The sequence below is a fragment of the Alligator mississippiensis genome, chromosome 8, assembly GCF_030867095.1.
Source record: "Alligator mississippiensis isolate rAllMis1 chromosome 8, rAllMis1, whole genome shotgun sequence".
Lineage (NCBI taxonomy): Eukaryota > Metazoa > Chordata > Crocodylia > Alligatoridae > Alligator > Alligator mississippiensis.
The window spans coordinates 14,367,392-14,387,500 of NC_081831.1; the positions used below are offsets into that span (position 1 = coordinate 14,367,392).

The window sequence follows — 20,109 nt, forward strand, 5'->3', positions numbered from 1 at the left end:
GAAAATGTGGGCATCTTAAATACAAAGGAGTCTATGGTGGAAGGAATATGGCATCTTGGTTTCAGTTCAAGCTCTAAACTCCTGGATGATGGGAGTCCTCTTACCAGGTCCTAAGATAAAGCTGAGCCCTGGTGTGCAACAAGAGATGGGCACAAGAGAAGGCAAGTTGCCTACAACATACTTTGCTCCTTCCTCTGCCATCAATACCAGTTGCAAGCTCATAACGAACCCTAGATAAGGTTCTATTCATGTCCTCAGCAACAAAATTTGTGTTCATTTCCAAAACTGATAGCCTCCAACAGTCCTGTGTTTGGGATGGAAAATACTGGAGATCTCACACTTTTTCCATATGGTACTATTAAAAAGAGCTTCCCCCTAGTCACTGGCATAACTAAGCCTGCTAACACAGATGCACCCCATGCTTTTTTTTTTTCTCCAGGTGTCTAGAGGGGGAATAAAGATCAGGGACAAAACAGGGTAATGCAAAATAATTCATTTTATTTAAAATAAAAAGCAAACACAATCAATCATCCAAATAAAACAATTAAGAGCATTCCAGCTCTGCTGGATGGAGGGATAAGAGCAGCTAATGCAGGGCTGGGGTGGCAGTGACTGGCCAATGGAGCAGTGGACTCCATTTCCCTCCCCACCCTCGAGGAAAACAGGGAGCTCTCACCTGGAGTCTAACCTCTTTCCTCACAATGGTGGAGGATACAGGGAGGAAAAAGGACCTACATGGAGCATGACAGATGCTGATGTCTCTAGTAAGCAGCTGAGGAGACTTGAAGTAATTCAGAACACAAATTGGCATTAGTCTACTGAAGGGCAAGAGGAGAGGAAGGGAAGCCAGCACTTCCTTCCAGAGAGCCACTAGCTCCCATTGTGCCTTGTGTACAGAACAGACACCAAGAAACATGCACCTGTTAAACAGGATCTGCAGAGAGGGGCTTGATAAGATGGTTACCCACCGATCTCTCCAGCTTGCAGCAGGGGTAGAGGAGACTTGGAATATGATCTGTTCTGACCGTCAGACTGGGGTAGGAAAGCACTGCCTGATTTGAGAAATTTCTTCTCTCTGGTCACAGTACGTAAGACAGTAAAACCAGGATTATAATAATCCAGCAGTTTCAAGTGACCTCCTATATGGAACAGGAGTTAGTGCCCATTTGGAAAGCAGTTTCTAGCTCAAAATAAGCTGGGATCCTTCAACAGTCCTGTCATTTTCAACAACTTTTGCATAAGAATCTTTGGGTCTTACAAACATTAGCTACACGTAGCCTCACAACACCCCTGTGAGGTAGGTCTTCTCTCCTTTTTATAGGTAGAACCCAGAGGTTGACAGCTAGGCCAGGGTAACACGTCAATGGAAGAGCATAATGTAGATCCCAGGAGTCCTGACCCCCAGACACTACTACAGGCTGCCTGAGCAGAGACGCTGAGCTTCAGATGAGAAAATGCATGGATCGTGGAAGCTGGTTTATAGTTGCCGACTTCACCTGCCCTGTAGCTAGCGTCAAATGTCACAACATGGGCCAGTCAACAGGAGGCATGTTGATCCGTTTTATTTTCACTTCATTCAACAGTCTGAGGACAAAGGGGTAAGCACTCTGCCCTCTGGATCTTCAGATTATGCTACTGTTAAAACAGGTGGAGCTTCCTTGGCACTGGGAGGCAGGTTGGCTTCTCCACCTCTTAGCATTATCATAATGGCAGCGTTGTACCCATGTTGTCAAAGGGAACAGCTAGCTGCAGCTTCTGCCAACTCTTCATGCACTAACCTGGCATGGCAGACAGGCAGAGCTGCCCAAGGCACAGCACAGAGACCTTGCTAACCCAGGTTGCCCTCACCATTAGCACTGAGCCTGCCCACACTGAATGCCCATATTGTTTCCCAACAGGCAGCAGCTGAAGTTTGCTCCATTTGATGAAGATTAGATGAACCATGTAGACTCCAGGGGTCAATCTGCTGGGCACAATACTGGCATCTGGGCTAGGGGTGCTGGAAGTCTTGACACCTTATAGAATCAGCTGGCCTCAGGGAAGGAACCTCCTTCACATGACTGCTCAACAGAGCGCTATTTGTTGTCACTAGCACAACCCTTGGATTTTGCTCAGCAATGTGCCAATGAGCCACCACTCTGTGCTCCTCTGACAAGTGACAGGAACACAGGGGGTTTGGAAACAAGGGTCTGTACTAGTGACAAAGACAAGATGGCTTCACTCTTACAACATGTTGCAACCGGGTCTCCAAGGAGGAAAGGGGAAATCACAGAGTAATGGACATTAACAATCAACATGCAGGGTTCCACTTAACCCAACCCAGACAGAAATCACAGTTAAGGATGACAATCTGCCTCCAGCTGGTAGCTGGACATTGCTGCATGTACTCTAACAGGCCATTTCCTCTACAAGCTCTCCCTCCCAAACAGCAGGATGGAAACAAAGCTGGTTTGTCATCTGCTAAGGCTCAGGAAAGAGCAAACACAAACAGCCAAGGCTCGGGTGTGTTGTTCTTGATAGATGAGTACTTCTCCTTGGCACAGCAAATCTCCACCCTGGCAAGGATCAGGCTACGGGAAAGCTTTTAGTGCACAGGCCCTTGGTAAACAGCAATCCCAACAGATCCCCTGGGGAGGAGAGCTGCCCACAACATAATACAATGGCAATTGGGCAAACCCAAGCATCCCATTGTACTTGCAGAAGTTTAAGACAAAATAGTCCTTCCCCTCACCTGTTGCTTCTACAGATGGCAACAATCGTTATAGGCAGCTTCCAACCTTAAAGAGCTGTTTAGATAAGGGAACAGCACTGGTTTTATTCAGCCCTCAGTTCTGTAACTGCTTGTTACTTAAAGCCCAACATTCAGTCACCATCAAAAAGTCAGCATGTATCAGTGACAAACACCACCATCAATATCCCCCTGGACCTAAGGGGGTTTGGTAACTGTTAACAGATCATGGCCTTTCCATGGCTTTTACCTACAACAAACCACTTGACTCACTCACACCCCAGTGTCACGACAAGGTGCTAGTGCATCTTGTTATATTTGCTGTGGGAGGTACTAAGCATAAGTGAATTGCTGCTGGTTAAAGATGTCACATCTTAGAGACCTTTCAAGCTGGTTTAGGTGCTGTGTACACAGAGAAAGGTGCTTCTCAGGGGCAGTCGTTGCCACAGTCGCAGTCCTCCCCTATACTTAGAGTCTGTAGAGCTGTCCCCCTTTCCAGTGCTCTGGTACAAGATCCGCTGGATATCTACGTAGGACAGAGGTGCTGCATCCCTCTCAAGTGTATGCAGGACAACATGTAAACATATGACAGTGTCAGAGCAAGGCAGGTGCCTGGGTTCACCTGCTGGTTTTAAAAAGAAACAGTTCTTTAAAAGCTCATCTCTTCCACTTCCTTGCGGACCCTGTGAGCCGTCAGACACATGGCACGTCCTTACCAAAAGCTGGGTTTATCGTCTGATCATTTAGTGCATTGATCTGGGGGCACAGAAGCAGACTAAGCATTGCACAGTAGAGATGGGGAATGTCCTCCCCCACAAGTTAGCAAGGGGTGAACCTCAGAGAGCATGGAACAGAAGAGAAAAGTGTGGTTCAGAGAGGAGCAGTGAGAACTTAAAAACAGTTCAGGAGGAGACAGGAGCTGAAATGGGTGAAACAGATCTGGCTGACTGCCAGTGGAGCTCCGAGCAGCAGCTGCCTCTAGACGGGTCTTGTTATCTCTCAAGGGTAAGCGCGGCCTCCACAAGATTCCCTAATCCTGTCAAGAGAAGTACAACTGCCTGTCAGGACTAAAGCACTTCCTGGAGCATCAGGATGCAAGCCTGCAGCATGCTGGTTAGTTTCTTCAAGGAACTGCAACATACTTGGCAAAAAAACCTTAGCTACAATTCTGCTTATACTACCTGTTCTTCTCAACACAACCATAAATAACAGCTCCGCCAGCACCCTCTAGGAGACAGCAGAGGGAACAAGCAGAACACTGGCCATGAGGTAGGTGCTCCTCCCACTGCTTTCCTAGGGAAGAGGTGGTCTTGGACAAGGTACTTCTACTATAAGTGCAAGAGATTAAATAAAGTGTCTGGATCCTTCAGAAAGATGGATCTCTGCGATACAATTTGTGTTTCTAAAAAAGTTAAGAAACCAGGATCTGTGCTGAGGTTCTCTGAGCTGCTCCTTCCCACTCTGAGGTCACAAGTGGCCTGGAATTGTGGATGTCATCATGAATGGGATAGCCTAACCTCAGGTGGGAAATTAGTAGCCAGCGACTCCGAAATATTTAAGGCTGGCTTCCACTTTTACTTCAACTGCACATGGCTTATGAGTAACTCCCATGAGAATGCTCCATTACTGGAAGCTAGACAGTAGTATGTAAACTGAACAAATTTGGTGCAGGGCGCTGGCTGGAAACCTGATGCATCAGGCATATTACAGCCATGTAAGCCCTGTGCCTCTTTCAGCTGGCTATGCCTTCATTCAATAGAGTATTGAAACTATGACATATCAGAAGCACCCCGAGATCTGTGACAACTTAGACGATACACAAATGAATGGGAGGAGCCTGCAGCACAGAGCATCTTAGTGTGCTTAACTTAGTAATTTTTGTCCAAGAAATTCAGTAGTTTCTAAATCAAGCACTTTGGAGGGTTTAATACCAAGCCACTTTGCAACGTTCACATATTGCTAAGAATGGGAGAAAGACCTTCCTTCCTGGTAAGTTTCACCAAATGAGTTATACTACCACGTAATTAAAGTGTTTCTTCCCACCCCACCCTTCAAGCCAGCTAGGAGCTTAGCCTTGGGCAGCACTATTTTTGGAAAACTCATTTGCAAGCCTTTGGAATGACAGTTATAATTAGCCATTTTAAAGGTAACCTGGGAGGGACTGAAGTTATCCAGGCAACAGTGGAGCAGGAGAAGCTACCTGCACAGTTGTTGGAAGCCTTTCAGGTGGGACAGGTGTTCGAGGCTGGGTCCTTCTGGTCCTTGGCCTGTTTACCACACAGTTGTGCTCCTCACTGAGCACAGACCAGATTGTTCCCTTCCCCCACAACCTGCCATGCTATTTCCACAGCCACCCCTGCCAAACACAGCATGTCTACTAAAATAAATGGTTGGGAAGAAGTTATAAAATTGTTTATTAAATAAGGTAAAATTTTTCCTTGGCACTTTTTTCTTTTTAAAAAAAGAGAAACCTGGCTTCCAGCTTGGGGAAGACCAAGAGTTATTAGATTTGGATAAGGAAGGGGAGAAGGGACAGCACCTATGACACGCTGTTTCACGTTCTAGGCAGTCTCCTTCTCTATTCCTCTCTCCTCCATCGAGATGGGTCAAGCCTGACCTAACCCTGCCAGATTCACCTTACAGTGTCTTTTGTTTGGAAAAAAGAAACAGCTGCCAACGCCTGGTCACCTGGAGGAGCTGCGTTCTTTGCTCACACAGTCATCTTGAGAGGTCGTGTCACCATTACCCATCATGCTGCAGGTTCTTCTCTTTTTCCTCCGATGCATCATCCCCTCTGTCTCAGACCCAGAATCACACTAAGCATGGAGAAAAACCAAACAGAAGAGTAAGCCAAAGGCACAGAAGTCCACCATTTCTTTGGTTATTAAAACAGCAGAGCTTACACAGATCCCATCTGTGATGGTACAGTTGCCATGAGGCTTGAGGGGAAAACAGGTGCTATTTTAGCATAATTAGACAAGAGATCAAAAATTAGGAGCTATGACCCCTTGGTTGATTCCCAAAGCTAACTGCTGACCTGTGGTCAAACACTTAGACCAAGATTTGTAGATGCCCAGCTGGTCCCTTAATGACTACCCATTTCCAGAGAGTGGGTGTCCAGCACTTCCTGAAGAGTCATTTTAAAAAAGTGTTTTACGTTGCGCACCTACAAGTTAGTCAGTTTTAAAAATCTTGGATTCACTTTCTGCCATGGTAGGAGGACAGGCAGAGAAGAGAGATCAGAGTAAACAGCTTCACTTTAGAACTAGGAGTGGACACCCTCCACACAAGGTTGAAACCGGAGACCATTTTCCATAGTTCAGGACTGAACTTTGGAGCCTAAAGTTTCACTTACATTAATGATACCACCTTACAAAGAATGGTAAAATTCAGGGTTTTTATGCACGCAACTTCTACAACTCCAATAAGCTGCCGAGAAGTATAATATAGTCACAGAACAAGAGTTGTGCGCTGTGGCAAATCCTTACCTCTGAATCGGAGTCTGAGGAGCTGGAGCTAGAGGAACTGGAAGAATCACTGGAGCTATCAGAAGCGATACCTGTAGATTCTTGTAGGTCAACTGAATCAGCTAACACTGCCAGCTCAGGATGCTCTTGCTTTAGAATCCTACGCAAAGCCAAGCTTCATGATTAGCATTTCCATATCACCTCTAAATGAAAATCAATGTCTGTGCTTTTATCAGTGCAGACTGGTTGTAAGTTACAACTGAAGTAGGAACAGGGAGACAGAATCATCTGGTATTGTGGAACCCTCCTGAGACGGGACCCAAGCTGTAGCTACGGGAGTATTTAGACAGGCTCCAGAAATATTTTCTGTATTATTGACATTAAAGAGCTGTAAATGCTTAAGTCTTCTTTAAGAGAACAAATTATTCATTAAAGTAAATTGTGTTTCTCTTCAGAAGCTATTGTGCTTCTGGATACCATGACAACTGAGAAGCATGTCCTTAAAACCAGATACTAGATATGTGCACTGGATAGCTTTAGGCATCAGTCATGACATAATTAGCCTGGCACTTCTGGAAAGGGTATCTGAACAGATTCAGATTAACAGCAACCTAGATATTGCCACCTGATGGCTGTTTAGCAATCTAAGTGAAATAGGTTGGTTGTCAGCACGTCCCATTACAGCAGTGTCTATAGCTAGTCATGATTGCGCCCTTGTTGGCAGCCTCTGGAAAGAGATCAAGGGCATAACAGGGACAAAGAACAAGGCACATTCATTGTTGTGCCTACAGATAAGGGTTGGTAGGAACACCCTCTCCATGCGGAAGGCCTGCCAGCACCTTTCACCAGTAGTAATTGCCCTCTGAATACCTGGAGGATGAGTTAGATAAAAATGCAGAGGCAGTGAGCTCTCTTCAAGCAAGCCATTTCAATATGGTTCATAAAATTCTCAGACTGCACTCTTGGAGTTCATGCATTGCTTGACTTCAAGTTATGCCAGACAAGATTGTAGGAACCACAGAAAAGTAGGGCTCAAAGGGACCTCCCAAGATCATCTAATCTAGATCTGAAACCATCCATTGTATACTTTTCCAGGAAGCAAGACTTAGCCACCAACTTAACTTAGTGCCCTTTGCAATGAAATGCTACTGTAAAAGCGGGACAGAGTTTAGAAAACATGGATTTAAAAATGACAGCACATTTTCCTCAAGACCATCTTAAAGTGGGTATGTTTTTTCTAGTCATCCCAACTCCAGTCATCCCTTTCACAGGGAGGAAGGTGGATATAAGAACAGGAAATTCCTGCAGCCCTTACCTGTACCATTTCCTTGAGAGTTTGGGCCTCCCTCTTACTGTCTTGTGCCATACTACAGGGAAATTGGTACAGCTGGCAAAGTTCTGTGTGATGGCAATGGTTGTGTCGAGATTGAGAACTACATGCCACCAGCCACCTACAAATGGAAATCAAGAGATCACCTTCAGCTAGGCAATTTGAAAAAGCAATTAAAAGGCAGCATAAAGCATGTAGATGTTCCAACCTCTCCTCACTCTCATTACGGTAGCATCAGATATTTTTATACTTCAGGATGTATAACAGTACTATTCCCTCCCTTTCACGGAGGGCAACGGAGGCACAAAGAAGCAAGGAATCTACGCAAGGCTACAGGAAGACTGTGTCAGGGAGGGGAACTCAGCTAAGCTCTGGGCCTGGACAAATGGATGCAGATTGTGGCATAATTTCAATCAGTTGCATATAGGAATATAAACTGCACTAGGATCAGGAACAGACATACATGCAGCTATCCCAGGATATTCACATGCAGTACTGACCTACAACTGCCTTCAGCAAAAGATTTCCCCAGGGGTGATGCAGACAGACAGCACCTACCCTTGTTGTTTGTAGAGTTGTAAACCAAGTCTGAGGTAGTTCTCAGACAGTTATCCAGGGTTAATGGATTTACATCAGCTATCTGCATCCCCCAATCAATGTAAACAAGTTTTCCGTCTGTGCCCCATCTCCCAAGTCTCAAACTAATGTCCTTAACTTCCTTCTCTCCCAAATACAGAACCAACAGACTCCTTTTAAGAAGTCATATGTTCCCATAAAGAATGTTTTTTAAGTCTCTGCCCCAAGCACTTGACCCACCAAGCGTTAAGTTTCCTAAACCTAACAGACCAAGCAGTCTTCTGTACACTGCTGGGCCTTTTTGCTAGATCTTATTCCAAAGTGTCTACCTACCCTTCCCCTGCCCATACACAAATTACTGTAACAGAAGATTGCACCTCTCTTTACCTCAGTGCAAAAGTCTGCTGTTAAGTGACAGACCTTTCCAGTTCACAAAGACTCCCAATGAAGATGTAATTTGACAGTGACATTTCTGAACCTATGGCTGCTAGCAGCTCACTTAACAGGAAGCGCCACTATGACCCAGATCCTGCTATCACATTGTAGGTCAGTTTTCATCCTTGTTTAGCAAGTTTTTACAGTCATATTTTAAACACTGTTATGTTATGATCTAGCTGAAAACCCACTAAAATAAATTTCTCCAACTATTTGGGTTGGTCTAATAAAAGATATCAAATTCACCCAAGGAACCTTGTCTGACTAAAATACCACACACATACAGAATAGAATTAAGCTTTATAATTAAAACAAAAAAAAACCCCAAACAAACTGATGGCTACAGAGCCTTCCTAATCAAAGATGCACTGCAGAGTACCACAACAATCACAAGATACTTTTCAAGCACAAAGCTACTCCAGATTTTTAGCAGAGAAACAAACAAGTATAAAAGAAGGAGATAGACAACTTGTTGTGTGATGCTGGGCAAGTCATGGCTAAATCTGACACTACAATTCAGCAGCCAAAAACTCTCCTGCTCTGTTAACCATGTTCCCCTGCTAATCACAGGGCTGTAGGCTCACATCCCATACCACAAAATGAAAGTGCCCTACTAGAGAGGCCTTTTTTAATTTCTACTCCTAATTTTGCTTTTAATGGTCATGGAAATAAGAAAGCAGCTGGTATCTGTCAGCACCTTTCCATTGTTCTTTCCTCACAGCTGTGACAACTGAAGTCTTTTAATCTGTTACACTGTTTGTAAGCTCAAGAATACATTTTAATAATGAGCCTTGAAGGCCTCAATTTTTCTGTACCTTTGATTCCTTCCTAACTGTATAATTTAGTTCAGGATCATGTTCCCGAGCAAAGAGTATGCCCTCTTGTGTTCTGCTTGTTCAGAACATGGTGCTTGTGACCTACTACAGGGTATTTGTGACTATGAAATAATTTTTTTTGCTCTTTGAATATTCAAAGGCAACCCAGGGCATGCAGTTCTTCCAAGTGTCCTAGAATAGGCACCCATCTGTTCTAGAGAATGTGGGCCATGAAAACATCCCACTGTCAGGCAGGAGACATCTGAAAACACACTCTCCTACCAACCTCAAATTTCATTATAGAATCACCCATACCTGGCACAAAGACAGTCTCGCCAGATTTCTGTAAGATTTCCAGGGGCTTGAATTCAGGGGGCCAGGTGGGGAGCTGTGTCCTAGGATAAATGATGTTGAACCAAGTGATCGCCTCATCCTGCTGGTTCCCTCCTTCCTCTCGTGTCACTTTGATCAGCTCTCTGGGCGTGCTGGTAGGAAAGAGACACCAGCGCTTGTGTCCCTGGACCAAGGCATTCCAGGCACTAGTTCCCAAGGGGTCAATATGAATTCCTGTTCCTGATCTAGGAGGGCCCATCACAAACCACCTACACAAGGGAGGGGAAAGAGAGAGGTTAGTCACATCCCAGAGATGTAGCTACATTCCTGCATCTACTTTCCTTGTATTTTTAAGACCTTGAAATTAACCTGGCTTTTTCGGTAATGCTTCTTTGTTTTGGAACCCAAAGAGAGCAATGTAACAGTGACTGCAGGAGATCATTAGGTTTGTGCTACCGCAAAGGACACATTATATTGTTTTGCCTTCAGATCAAAAGGAATCATCGCAACTACCTTTATAATTCCTTGATGGGAAAAAATTGAAAAAGACAACTATAACACATATAGATGATTCCTCATTAGGACCCAGCTATTTGAAGGGTCTGAACTCCTTGGTATTTAAGGATGTTCATTATTAGGCCAATATGCTTGTCACAGCAGGAGACCAGAATCACTGAACCAGGAAGTCCCTTCCAGTCCCAGCTGTTCTAAGCTCTCTTTGCTACTCAAACAGCATTTCTAGATCATGAGATCCTAGGCTGCAGCTTTTGTTCCAATAGGAAAGAATATTTGAGGATCCTCAGTAAAGATGCAGAATGATGTTATATAGCTCCCATCTGCCCTGCTCTCTCCTCATGCTTTTTATATATCGTATCATTTACCTGGTTGCAGTCTATTTTCCAGTAGTCTCTGCCAAGATTTGGTAAGTATATTCTCATTCCTATGAGCAAGACGTATTTCTCTCTGTGCAGAGAACTGCATCTGTTTTACAGACTTAAGGGTAACTGCATCCTTCCTAGTCTCAAATTACTCTGGGGCAGAATGATAATATAGGTTGTCACATTAGCTTCTGATAACTTTAGCTGGGTTAACTGCTACTAGATGCTCTCCAGGAAAAAAAAAAAGCCAATGTTTCTACTTCCACCTGTCTTCTAGACAAAGGAGGGGTTAAGGGGTAAAGCACAGGAAGTAGAAAATAGAAAGTCCCCTTCCAGCAACACCATAAATGCCCTTCAATATGAGAAGCACCCAGCAGGAGTTCAAAGAATGGAGGAAGTCAGCACAGTTGGTAAGTGTAGATTGCCAGTGTTGGACATGCCACCCAAGACTTGAGAGTCAAGCTGCATTCGTTCTACCCTGTAAATCAGCTGCAAGAGAAAGAGAGCAGTAGGGTCATAGTTCTCTTGATGCCAAAGCCAATGCTGAATTCAGGCCCTTATATAGAACAACTTGAGCTCTGCAAGGCCACACGAGTCAGTAGCAGAGTGAGAGTTCTCTGCTAAAACAGATACATGAAGCATCTTCAAGCAGCAGAGCTTAAGACATGCAATGCAACTGTCAATGCCATTTTTCTGTCTATACCTGGATTTTTTTTTACAGGCTGACACGCTGGCAGCTTCACCCTGCCAATGTGCATTCACCTATCCCTGCCTCAAGGTTTACAACTAAACAAACATGAACAGGTTGGCTACAATTATTCATAGCTTGGGCGGTGCTACCCATAGTTCTAAAGTGCCATTCTTTTATGGTGGATTATAAAATATTTCACCAGGCTGGGCAAAGTTACTGTATTTATGCTTCATCACGCAGTGTTCACAACTGAAATTAACACATTTTATATTTGCTTCAAAGAGGTTAAAAGCCAGGCTTAAAAAAACTGAAACTCTCTTTAAAAGCCTCTGTACAACTTTATACAGAATGTCAATGCTTAACTTTGGTGCCTGCATCCCTACTTCAACAGGAAGCTGAGCTGTCACGATGGTACTTTTAGTTAATTCTACTCAAAAGGTTACTAAATATTTTTAATCTATTTTTCTAAATGGATGTAGCATTTCAAGATTAAGTACACTGGAACACTACTGAGGAAAAAGTACTTTTCAGAGTTTTATAAAGTTGTGGGAAAGCTCCAGCTTCCAATATTCCATATAAGGAGATTAGCATATGGAAAACCAATTGGGGTGGCTGGGATGTTATTGGCTCAGGATAATTACAATGAAGTTATTTAGTTTACCTAAAGCCCTGGTTAAGTTTGCATAATACACAGTTATCATAACCAATCCTTATCAGTTTCTACGTAACGTAGTACCAGGTATGATTGTGGTACTAGGAGCAGTGTCCTTCCTCGGAAGTTGTATTTGACGACAAGAATAATCTCAGCATTTGCTAACGTCTACAAAACTGGCATCTAAACAGGTCAGTTTCCAGCGTCTGAAAGAAACAGTGCAGTAAGACTCCAAGTAGGCCACACGTGAAACTTAGCACCCTGGTACCTTCCTGCTCCATTTACTTAGTTATTTATTATCACTTACTCCATTATACCTCAGGAGAAAAATCAAGTTCTCACATGATCAAGGCTTTAGTTTCAGATCAGTGAAAGAAACAACTCAGCAAATGCCATGCGACTCTCCTCACAGTGGCTCTGGATGAGGCTGTATTGCTCATGATGTGAAACAGGTGACAGCAGCATAGGACAGATTTTTTTGTTAAACAGACAGGCAGGCGCATCTCTCAAGTGGTAGGGCACCCAGGCAAGCAGTGTGGCTGTAAGAGGACAATTACCTGGGAATACCCAACTACCATTAACATTTGAGTTCGTTCTGATCATATGCCAACATAGAAAAAATGGTAGCGTTCAAGTGATGTTGTAGCTGTGACGGTCCAAGAAACATGCAAAAGGCAAGCGTGTTTGTGGGCGACATCTTATATTGGACCAACTGCATGGTTGGGACAGACTTAGATAACCTTTTTAATATAATTCGCTGCAAGGTCAGTCCTAACAAAAGAAGAGGGGATTCAATCTTTTTGGGTTCCCTATTTCACACAAGCTCTTCTCTCATTTACACTAGACTTTTTACTTTAAATGAATTGCTGAGCGACTCAAGTGAGTTAATATGTGTTTGCTAGAGGTCACTAACATGAGGTGTCCAGCCCAGCCTTCAAAAATGCAGTAACTACCCTATTTTTACTTATTAAAGAAAAAAGACAGACTATAGATAGCCAATTGAGTTAAGAATGTAATGCCCTAAGACACAAGCCCTTAGGATGTAGCTTGCACACACATGCAAACTTTCCTCAACGGCCTAATGAATACGAACAACCTCATTGTCACCTTACGGACATTACCAATATTCATCGCTAGTACAAAAAATGGCAAAGCAGACACTATGAGCACTTTTTTAAGGGAGAATATGAAGCAGCAAGCGTTGTCTTATCTAACATCGCGTAACAAAAGCCTGGATCCAAGGTGGCAACTGAACCTGGGAATTTTTAACAACAGTTTTGTCTTTCCTCCTCTCAAGGCCAGGGCTGCAGGTTAATCTTAAAATATTAGAAGACTTGTCAAGTTACACAGAAATTAAAACATCTGGAGCCGCTCACGGGTCGGACGTCTCCGCCCATCTCACGCCGCGGTACGGTACCTGTAAGGCGGCCTGCGTTTCTCTCCCGCGTACTTGAACAGGTCGTCAGTGAAGAATTTGGGCACGGTGTAGTCCTCCAGCAGTTTCCTGCGCTTGGGGTGCTCGCCGTAACTGCTGTCGAAGATGTAGAGGGGGCTGTCGTCACGCGTGGTCTCCATGTACTCGATGTAATACTTCATCTTCATCTTCACGGAGTAGCCGTCGTTGTCCTCTCCGCACTTGAACTTCTGGTTGCGGTACTTGCGCTTCAGGCGCTCCAGCGTCCACTTCTCCTGGGCGGACCAGCCCGCCTGCGCGTTCAGCAGCACCACGGGCTTGTAGGGCTTCTCGTAGCGCTCCACGAACTCCTCCGCCGACAGCTGCAGCGCGTCCGCCCGCTCCACATTGTCCTGCGTGAGCGGGAAGCGGGGTTTAAAAACGCGCGTGACCAGGGGCCCGTCTCCCGGGGCCGGCACCAGCCCCAGCCCCAGCCCCAGCCCCGCGTGGGGTTGTGTTTCCACCTACACTCAACGCTCCCCCGGGGAAACGCCAGACCGCAAGAAGGGTCCTGGAGACACTGTTTCTCTGGGAGGGAAGCGGCGCGGCCGACACGGCTCCACCCCCGCGGCCCCCTGCTCAGCCCCGCGCCCCCCGCGCCGCGCCGCGCCCCCGCCGGTACCTTGCAGGCGGCCGGGCTGAGCGGGAAGGTCTCGCAGTAGTTGTGGCGCGTCCAGTCCAGCGAGTCCTTGAGCTCGGGCCGGGCGCTGCGCTTCGCCTCGCGGATCCGCTTCTTGCTCTTATGGTTCATACTCGAGCCCCGCCACCGCCGCCGCCGCCGCTTCGAGAAATTTCACCCCCGCCGCTGCCCCGGCCTTCGCCCGCCCCGCGGGCGCGCCGCCGCCACCCCATTGGTCCTCTCCGCTCCCTCCGTCACATCCGCACCGCGCGGATTGGCCACCGCGACGTGGCGGACTGGCCGCCATCTTGAGAAGGGCACTTGAGGGGAAGGGGCGGGGCCTGGATGCCCTTCCTTTCGCACGTGCCCAGGTTTGGGGGCACTTGCGCGCACGTCCCTCGGCTGTATCCAGGGGAACTGTTAAAGTCTCCTCTCCCATGCCTGATGAAGGGTGTTTGTGCCTGAAAGCTTGCAATTAAAGAACTTTTTTTTGTGTGCAAAAATCTTGTTGGTCTCATAAAAGATACTAGGAGTCCCGATTGCCTTTTCCTCTAGAGCAGGGGTGGGCAAAATGTGGCCCACGGGCTGGATGCGGCCCGCCAGGCCATTCTATCCAGCCCACGGTGCCCCCGCAAAATCTGTTCTGGGCTGCCTGTCATGCGGCCCCTGATGGCTTGCCAAAATGCAGTAGGTGGCCCTCTGCCCCAAATAATTGCCCACCCCTGCTCTAGATCAACCTAGATCCAGGTTAGGCTACAACCTGGATACCTGACCTATCTATGCCTCCTGGGATTCACCCACACTTGTAATCCCTCCTTTTATTTCCACCGGCTCCCCAACACAGCCTCTATTTGCCACATGCAGATAACTAGGAAATTGCCACCAAAAAAATCCTTTTTGCAAAAAAACCCCAAAAAACAAAGGAAGGCAGTGTGATGTAGCAGGGGAAGGGCCCTGCCAGTAGGGCTGTGCGAAATTTCGCCGTCCATTTCGTTTTGACACTTCTGACTCATTTTGAGGTCGAAACAGCCCAATCGAAACGAAACAAAAGCTCTTGAAACAACCTTGAAACAAAAGGAGGCTAGTTGAAATGTTTCAAAAGTCGAAATGTTTGACCATAGCACTGGGGATGGGAAGTCAGTCCAGCTGGGCTGACTCCCCGTCCTCGGATGATCTAGCGAAATGTCAAAACAAATTCGAAACAGCCTCGCTGTTTTGACAAAGCAAAACGGAACAGCTGTTTCGAATCAAAATGAAATTCGATATGAAACGTTGTTCCGTCGAAACCTTGAGACTCAAGACGAAATGGAACAGTGCCATTTCGCACAGTCCTACCTGCCAGGTCCTCTCATCCCAACAGGCCAGATATGAATCCGAAGGCTGCCCCCGATTCCATGTTGTCCTAACCCCGTAGAGCAGGGAGTCGCAGTCACGCCCTGGGGTGCCTGGAGAGCCTTTCAAGGAGGATGTGGGGTGCCATGCAATGTTAGGGTTACAAATAATCGGAGATTTCACATAGAAATCCATAATTGGGTGAGTTCTTTGCAACAGAAAACCTGTTTATTTCCATAGCCAAGAAATGAGGGAAGACCAGGGATCCTAGTTTTCTCAGATTTAAAAAAATCCCCAATTTTCAGCTTAAAAAAGTAACCCCAAATCCACATATTTCTGTGATTAAAATATCACTATATATATACATACACATACACACACAAACACACACACATATATATAATTGGTGTTTCCTTTTAAAATATTAATATGTTTAATATATTAAACATATATTAATATATGTTAGTGGTGTTTCATTTTAATCCTGGAAAAAATGTGGATTTGGGGTTACTTTTTAAAGCTGAAAATTGGGGATTTTTTTTAAATCCGAGAAAACCAGGGTCCCTGGTGAAGACTAAGAGCTGGCATTTTCTGAGGGGAGGCCTCGAGTCTACAAAGGTTGAGAGTCACTGCAGCAGAGTAACATTTCTTTGTATGAAACACCCACGTGCTGGATTTAGGAATTGAAGGCATTTAATCCCGCAATTCCCAAGCAGGGTGCCAGACAGAGATTTCGAGTGGGAATCTGTCATGTCAAAAATATTCTGACCAGTTGTGGATTTTCGGAGCTCTCTGCAATAGAAGAATTGCTCGATTATTTTCCTGTAGTCAAGAAATGAGTGAAAAACAACAACCCAGCCTTTTCTGAGGCCTGCCTCTGGTTTAAAAAGGTTGTGAATGACTGTTTTAGTGGGATGGGATGAGGGAAGTCACTGCAGATCCTGAGGGACGAGGCTAAGAGCTGGAGGCTCTTAGCCTCCAGCAGGAGCTTGAGAGATTAAATCCTTTTATAGGAAAATAAATTCAAAGATAATTGTGGGCCACATGATAACGAAAATTTTGGTCTGCTAAATTTGCCACTCAAGGCAGCACGAATTTAAACCCTTTTATAGGAAAATACATTCAAAGCCAATTGTGGGCCACATAATAACGAAAAATGTGGTCTGCCAAGGTTGCCACTCAAGGCAGCACGAGTTTAAATGACAAAAAGAACAGACCGCCTTTCATCTCCTGTACAGTTTCACTGCATTGGTTCTCCATCTTCTCTTTCTCCAATATCCCATGTTATAATACCTAGATCTACAGGTAAGACAATTGTCTACCTCTCCCTTAGTACTCCAGGAAGGGAGCGTGGCCATGAACCCTCAAGTCTGAGACCAGACTGTGCAGCCCGCTCCGGTCCAGCGGCAGGGACCAGAAAGCCCTTGCTACAATCACCGTGGATCGCAATCCACTGGCCCATCCCGCAGTCAGTGTAGACCGGCCAGGCATGCAGAGCAATGGTCACTCACGCACTTCACTGCCAGGCCTGCCACACACGGACACAGCCCCGCGTGCACAGCCATGATCCCCTGGGAAAACGCCCGGGCAGCGCTAACAAGAGCCCGGCAGCTCCCAAGTTAGTGCTTGAAAACGTGCGGGACTCTGGAGCCGGTTTCAAGCCCGCTCGGGCTGCAGCGCGGCAGATCCTGCGGCTGCGCTCCGGGGAAGGTGACTCGGACTGCCCCCGGGCCGCGGCAGGGCCGAGCTCCGCGAGCGAGGGGCGGCGCCTCCACTGCCTTCCGCCGGCGCGGCGCGGACTGGCTCCATGTGCGAGCCGGGGCCGGGGCCTGGCCCGGGCCCGGGCGCGCCGGAATTCCGCTTCGGCGCGGGGCCGGGGCTGGGGCCGGGGCTGGCGGTGCGCGTCCCCCAGGTGCGGGCTGCACCCAGCGCGGATCTCCGCTTCCCGGGATGGGCCCGGCCGCTCGGCGAGGCCCCGGCGCGGGCGGCGGCGGCCCGTGTACAGCGCCGCGCACGGGGCCGGGGGGAGGCTGCGTGGAGATCTGCGGGCGTGAGAGAGATCTCCGCGGGGGGGATGTAGGATCTGCAGGGGGGGGGTGTGTGTGATCTCCAGGTAATGGGTGTGGTGGGGAGGAGGGATGTACGATCTGCGTGTGTGTGTGTGTGTGTGTATGTGTGAGAGTGAGAGATCTCCAGGTATTAGGGGGTGTGTGTGTGTGAGCGGGAGTGTATGATCTCCAGGCATTAGTGTGTGTGCACATTTTTTACTGTGCTGGATGGCAAAAGATGAAAGGAAAACCCAGTTATGCTGAAACAGTTCAAAGGAGCACTTTTATTTTTTGAATCTCCACCTCTCCGTACCTTACACTGTGAATAACTACTTTGCACCTGAGGCTTACCTTACATTTCAAGCCAGTGTAAAAATTGGACTAGGTTGAAAACATTTCAAACCAGGCAAAAATAAATAAGTAAATAAATAAATAAAAGCCTGTCCAAAGGCATTAAAGAAACTAAAAGGAACTGTGTAATTGCTCCCATTCTTGCAAGCTGTGCAGCTGAGCTGCCTTTTTGATCATGATGAGAAGTGTATTAGGTCCTATCTCTGCAGCTAATGGAGTTAACAGTAACTGTTTAGTTAGAATCCCAAGTTGGTTTCTCATGTAGGACTGCTCTAAATCAGTGCCATAAATATTTTTAAAAAATGCCGTGCAGTCCATGATACACAATTGTTAAACTTATTTGAGCGTGTAAGCAGGACAGGGTTGTCCTTTACCTTTATGAAAACACAGCAATTGCTACCTGTGGTATCTATGATTGTATATTACTGAACCACCATATAAAGGCAAAAACTGACTAATGGGGTTTGTGACTGGAGAGGATAGCTCTTGGGGAAATGAGATGAAATCAAAAAAGTCAGCCCAAGATGAATTTCCGAATCAAATCTTGACAGCAAAGTTCTTGTGGGTTGAGTCCTATACTTCCGTAAGCTTATTTGGGGGAATCTGGAGCATTATTAAATAAAGGCTGGAATACCCCAGTGCTGTAGCAGGTGTAACAGGAACGATCTTTAATAAATTAGTAGGGAAGCTCTAGCTAAAGGGCAAGCAATTTTTTCCCCTAATTGTCGGGCTGTACATTTATTTGCATGCTAGCAGAAAATTAATTGAAGTAACTCAGGATCAAATTTGAAATGAGCAAAAAAACTTAAGTCTGGTCTAGAATAAAAGGTATTAATATAACATTTTTGTTTTCCTTTCAAAATATTCTGTAGTGCTGCTGAAATTTATTAGAAAGAGCTTATCGTTTCAGGTCCTGGATTCCCAGTATGGCATGTATGTTTGGCCGTGTGCCGTGGTCCTTGCTCAGTACCTGTGGTTTCACAGAAGAAAGCTACCTGGCAAGAGAGTTTTGGAGGTAAAAATTGTTCTTTTATAAATCATGCAATATTTTTTTAAAAACAAAGAATAACAGAATCAACATTACTCTTTGAATATCTACTGGTTTTAAAATTGTGAGTTCTTTTTCAATTAAAATGAAAGCTGTAAAGGGCATAATTTTTTTGTTTCCTCCCAGGGTTTATAGAAGTCTTGATTTAGTATCATCATCGTTTATTTTTTCTTTTCAATTCTGTTCATGTTGCCCCAGCCCGTCTAATTTTGGATCCAACTTACATCAGAAACTTAATGCTGCGGTAAATGCTCTGATGGCATTGGAGGTTTATTAACCAGCTTGCAAATTCTTTGCATGGGGTGGTAGTGACACCCTAATTCATCTATACATTTTGCACAGTTAGGTATTGATGGGGTACTTTGCCTTAAATATGGCCTTCATGTTAAGGCCCATCAATTCAGTAACTAAGATGTCTGTAAATGTGGACTGTCTAGTTCACCCTAGTATCTGCCAAATAGAAATTGATAATAGATTCATATTGCTGACTATCAGAGATCCAGGTTTTCCATTTCCCATGGGGAAAATGGAGAAAAACCATGGATTTCTCCTCTTTACCAGAGGAAAACATGGACTTCTCATTTTACTGGAGAAATCCATGGATTTTGCAGTTTTGCAGAGCTTTCTGCAGGATGCAGAGTTCCAGTCTGCAAGGGGCTGCGGGGAGGGCAGTCTGGCAGGGGATGCCATGTTCATGTATATGCACATGGATGCCAGGTAGCCTGGAGCAGCTCCCACAGGTAAGTGGGGAGAGTGGGAATTGAGACCCCCATGGTGAGGTGGGGAGTTGGGCAGGGCTGGGGTTGCTGCCCAGCCAGGCAGCACATAGGGCTTAGGACTCACAATGTGCAGCCACAGAGTCCTGGCAGGGAGCAGGATGGGGTCACAGGTGGCTTATCCAGGGAACAGGGGCAGCTCCCCACCATTCTGCATACTCCCAGGGAGAAGGGGTAAAAATCTACTTTAGAGATAACCTAAGTGAATTTGAAGAACTGCCGCAATATTAACAGCTTAAGATGCAAGACTCATCCATCCTTCACTTTTAGATTGGAGCCGGTGTGAGTTTACCTGGTATAGTAGCAGCTAAATGTGGTGCAGAAGTAATACTATCAGATAGCGAAGAACTACCTCAGTGCTTGGAAAACTGTTGGCAAAGCTGTCGTATGAATAACCTTCATGGGGTACGTGTTCTAGGACTCACCTGGGGTCAGATTTCTCCAAATCTGCTCTTTTTGCCTCCAGTAGACATTATTCTGGGATCCGATGTGTTTTTTGAACCAGAAGGTAAGTCCTCATAAATAAAATGTCTAGAACTTTTAGGAAGGCAGAGTAAAACTATGAAATAAGTGTTCG

At 45.8% G+C, this 20,109-nt stretch overlaps 2 protein-coding genes across 3 annotated transcripts in view; one reads left to right on the forward strand and one right to left on the reverse strand.

Moving 5' to 3' along the window:
• Positions 1–478: 478 nt before the first annotated feature.
• Positions 479–14,172, reverse strand: JMJD6 (jumonji domain containing 6, arginine demethylase and lysine hydroxylase). The gene is made up of 7 exons (XM_006269220.4): positions 13,981–14,172; positions 13,323–13,711; positions 9,667–9,953; positions 7,511–7,646; positions 6,217–6,355; positions 5,417–5,544; positions 479–3,764 (listed from the first exon to the last, which is right to left on the reverse strand). The coding sequence occupies exons 1-7, from the start codon at positions 14,107–14,109 to the stop codon at positions 3,728–3,730; spliced, it is 1,245 nt and encodes a 414-aa protein (XP_006269282.1). The 5' UTR covers positions 14,110–14,172; the 3' UTR covers positions 479–3,727.
• A 2,931-nt stretch (positions 14,173–17,103) lies between these two features.
• Positions 17,104–20,109, forward strand: part of METTL23 (methyltransferase 23, arginine) — a 4,250-nt gene continuing 1,244 nt past the window's right edge. Inside the window, exons 1-3 of one of the 2 annotated variants that reach the window (XM_006269219.4) lie at positions 17,104–17,221; positions 18,619–18,723; positions 19,803–20,040. In XM_006269219.4, coding sequence (XP_006269281.2) covers positions 17,117–17,221; positions 18,619–18,723; positions 19,803–20,040 — 448 coding nt within the window. In that variant the 5' untranslated portion in view covers positions 17,104–17,116. Of the gene's footprint in view, positions 17,222–18,618; positions 18,724–19,802; positions 20,041–20,109 lie in introns of those variants that run through there. The other variant, XM_014601837.3, reaches the window with a different exon arrangement.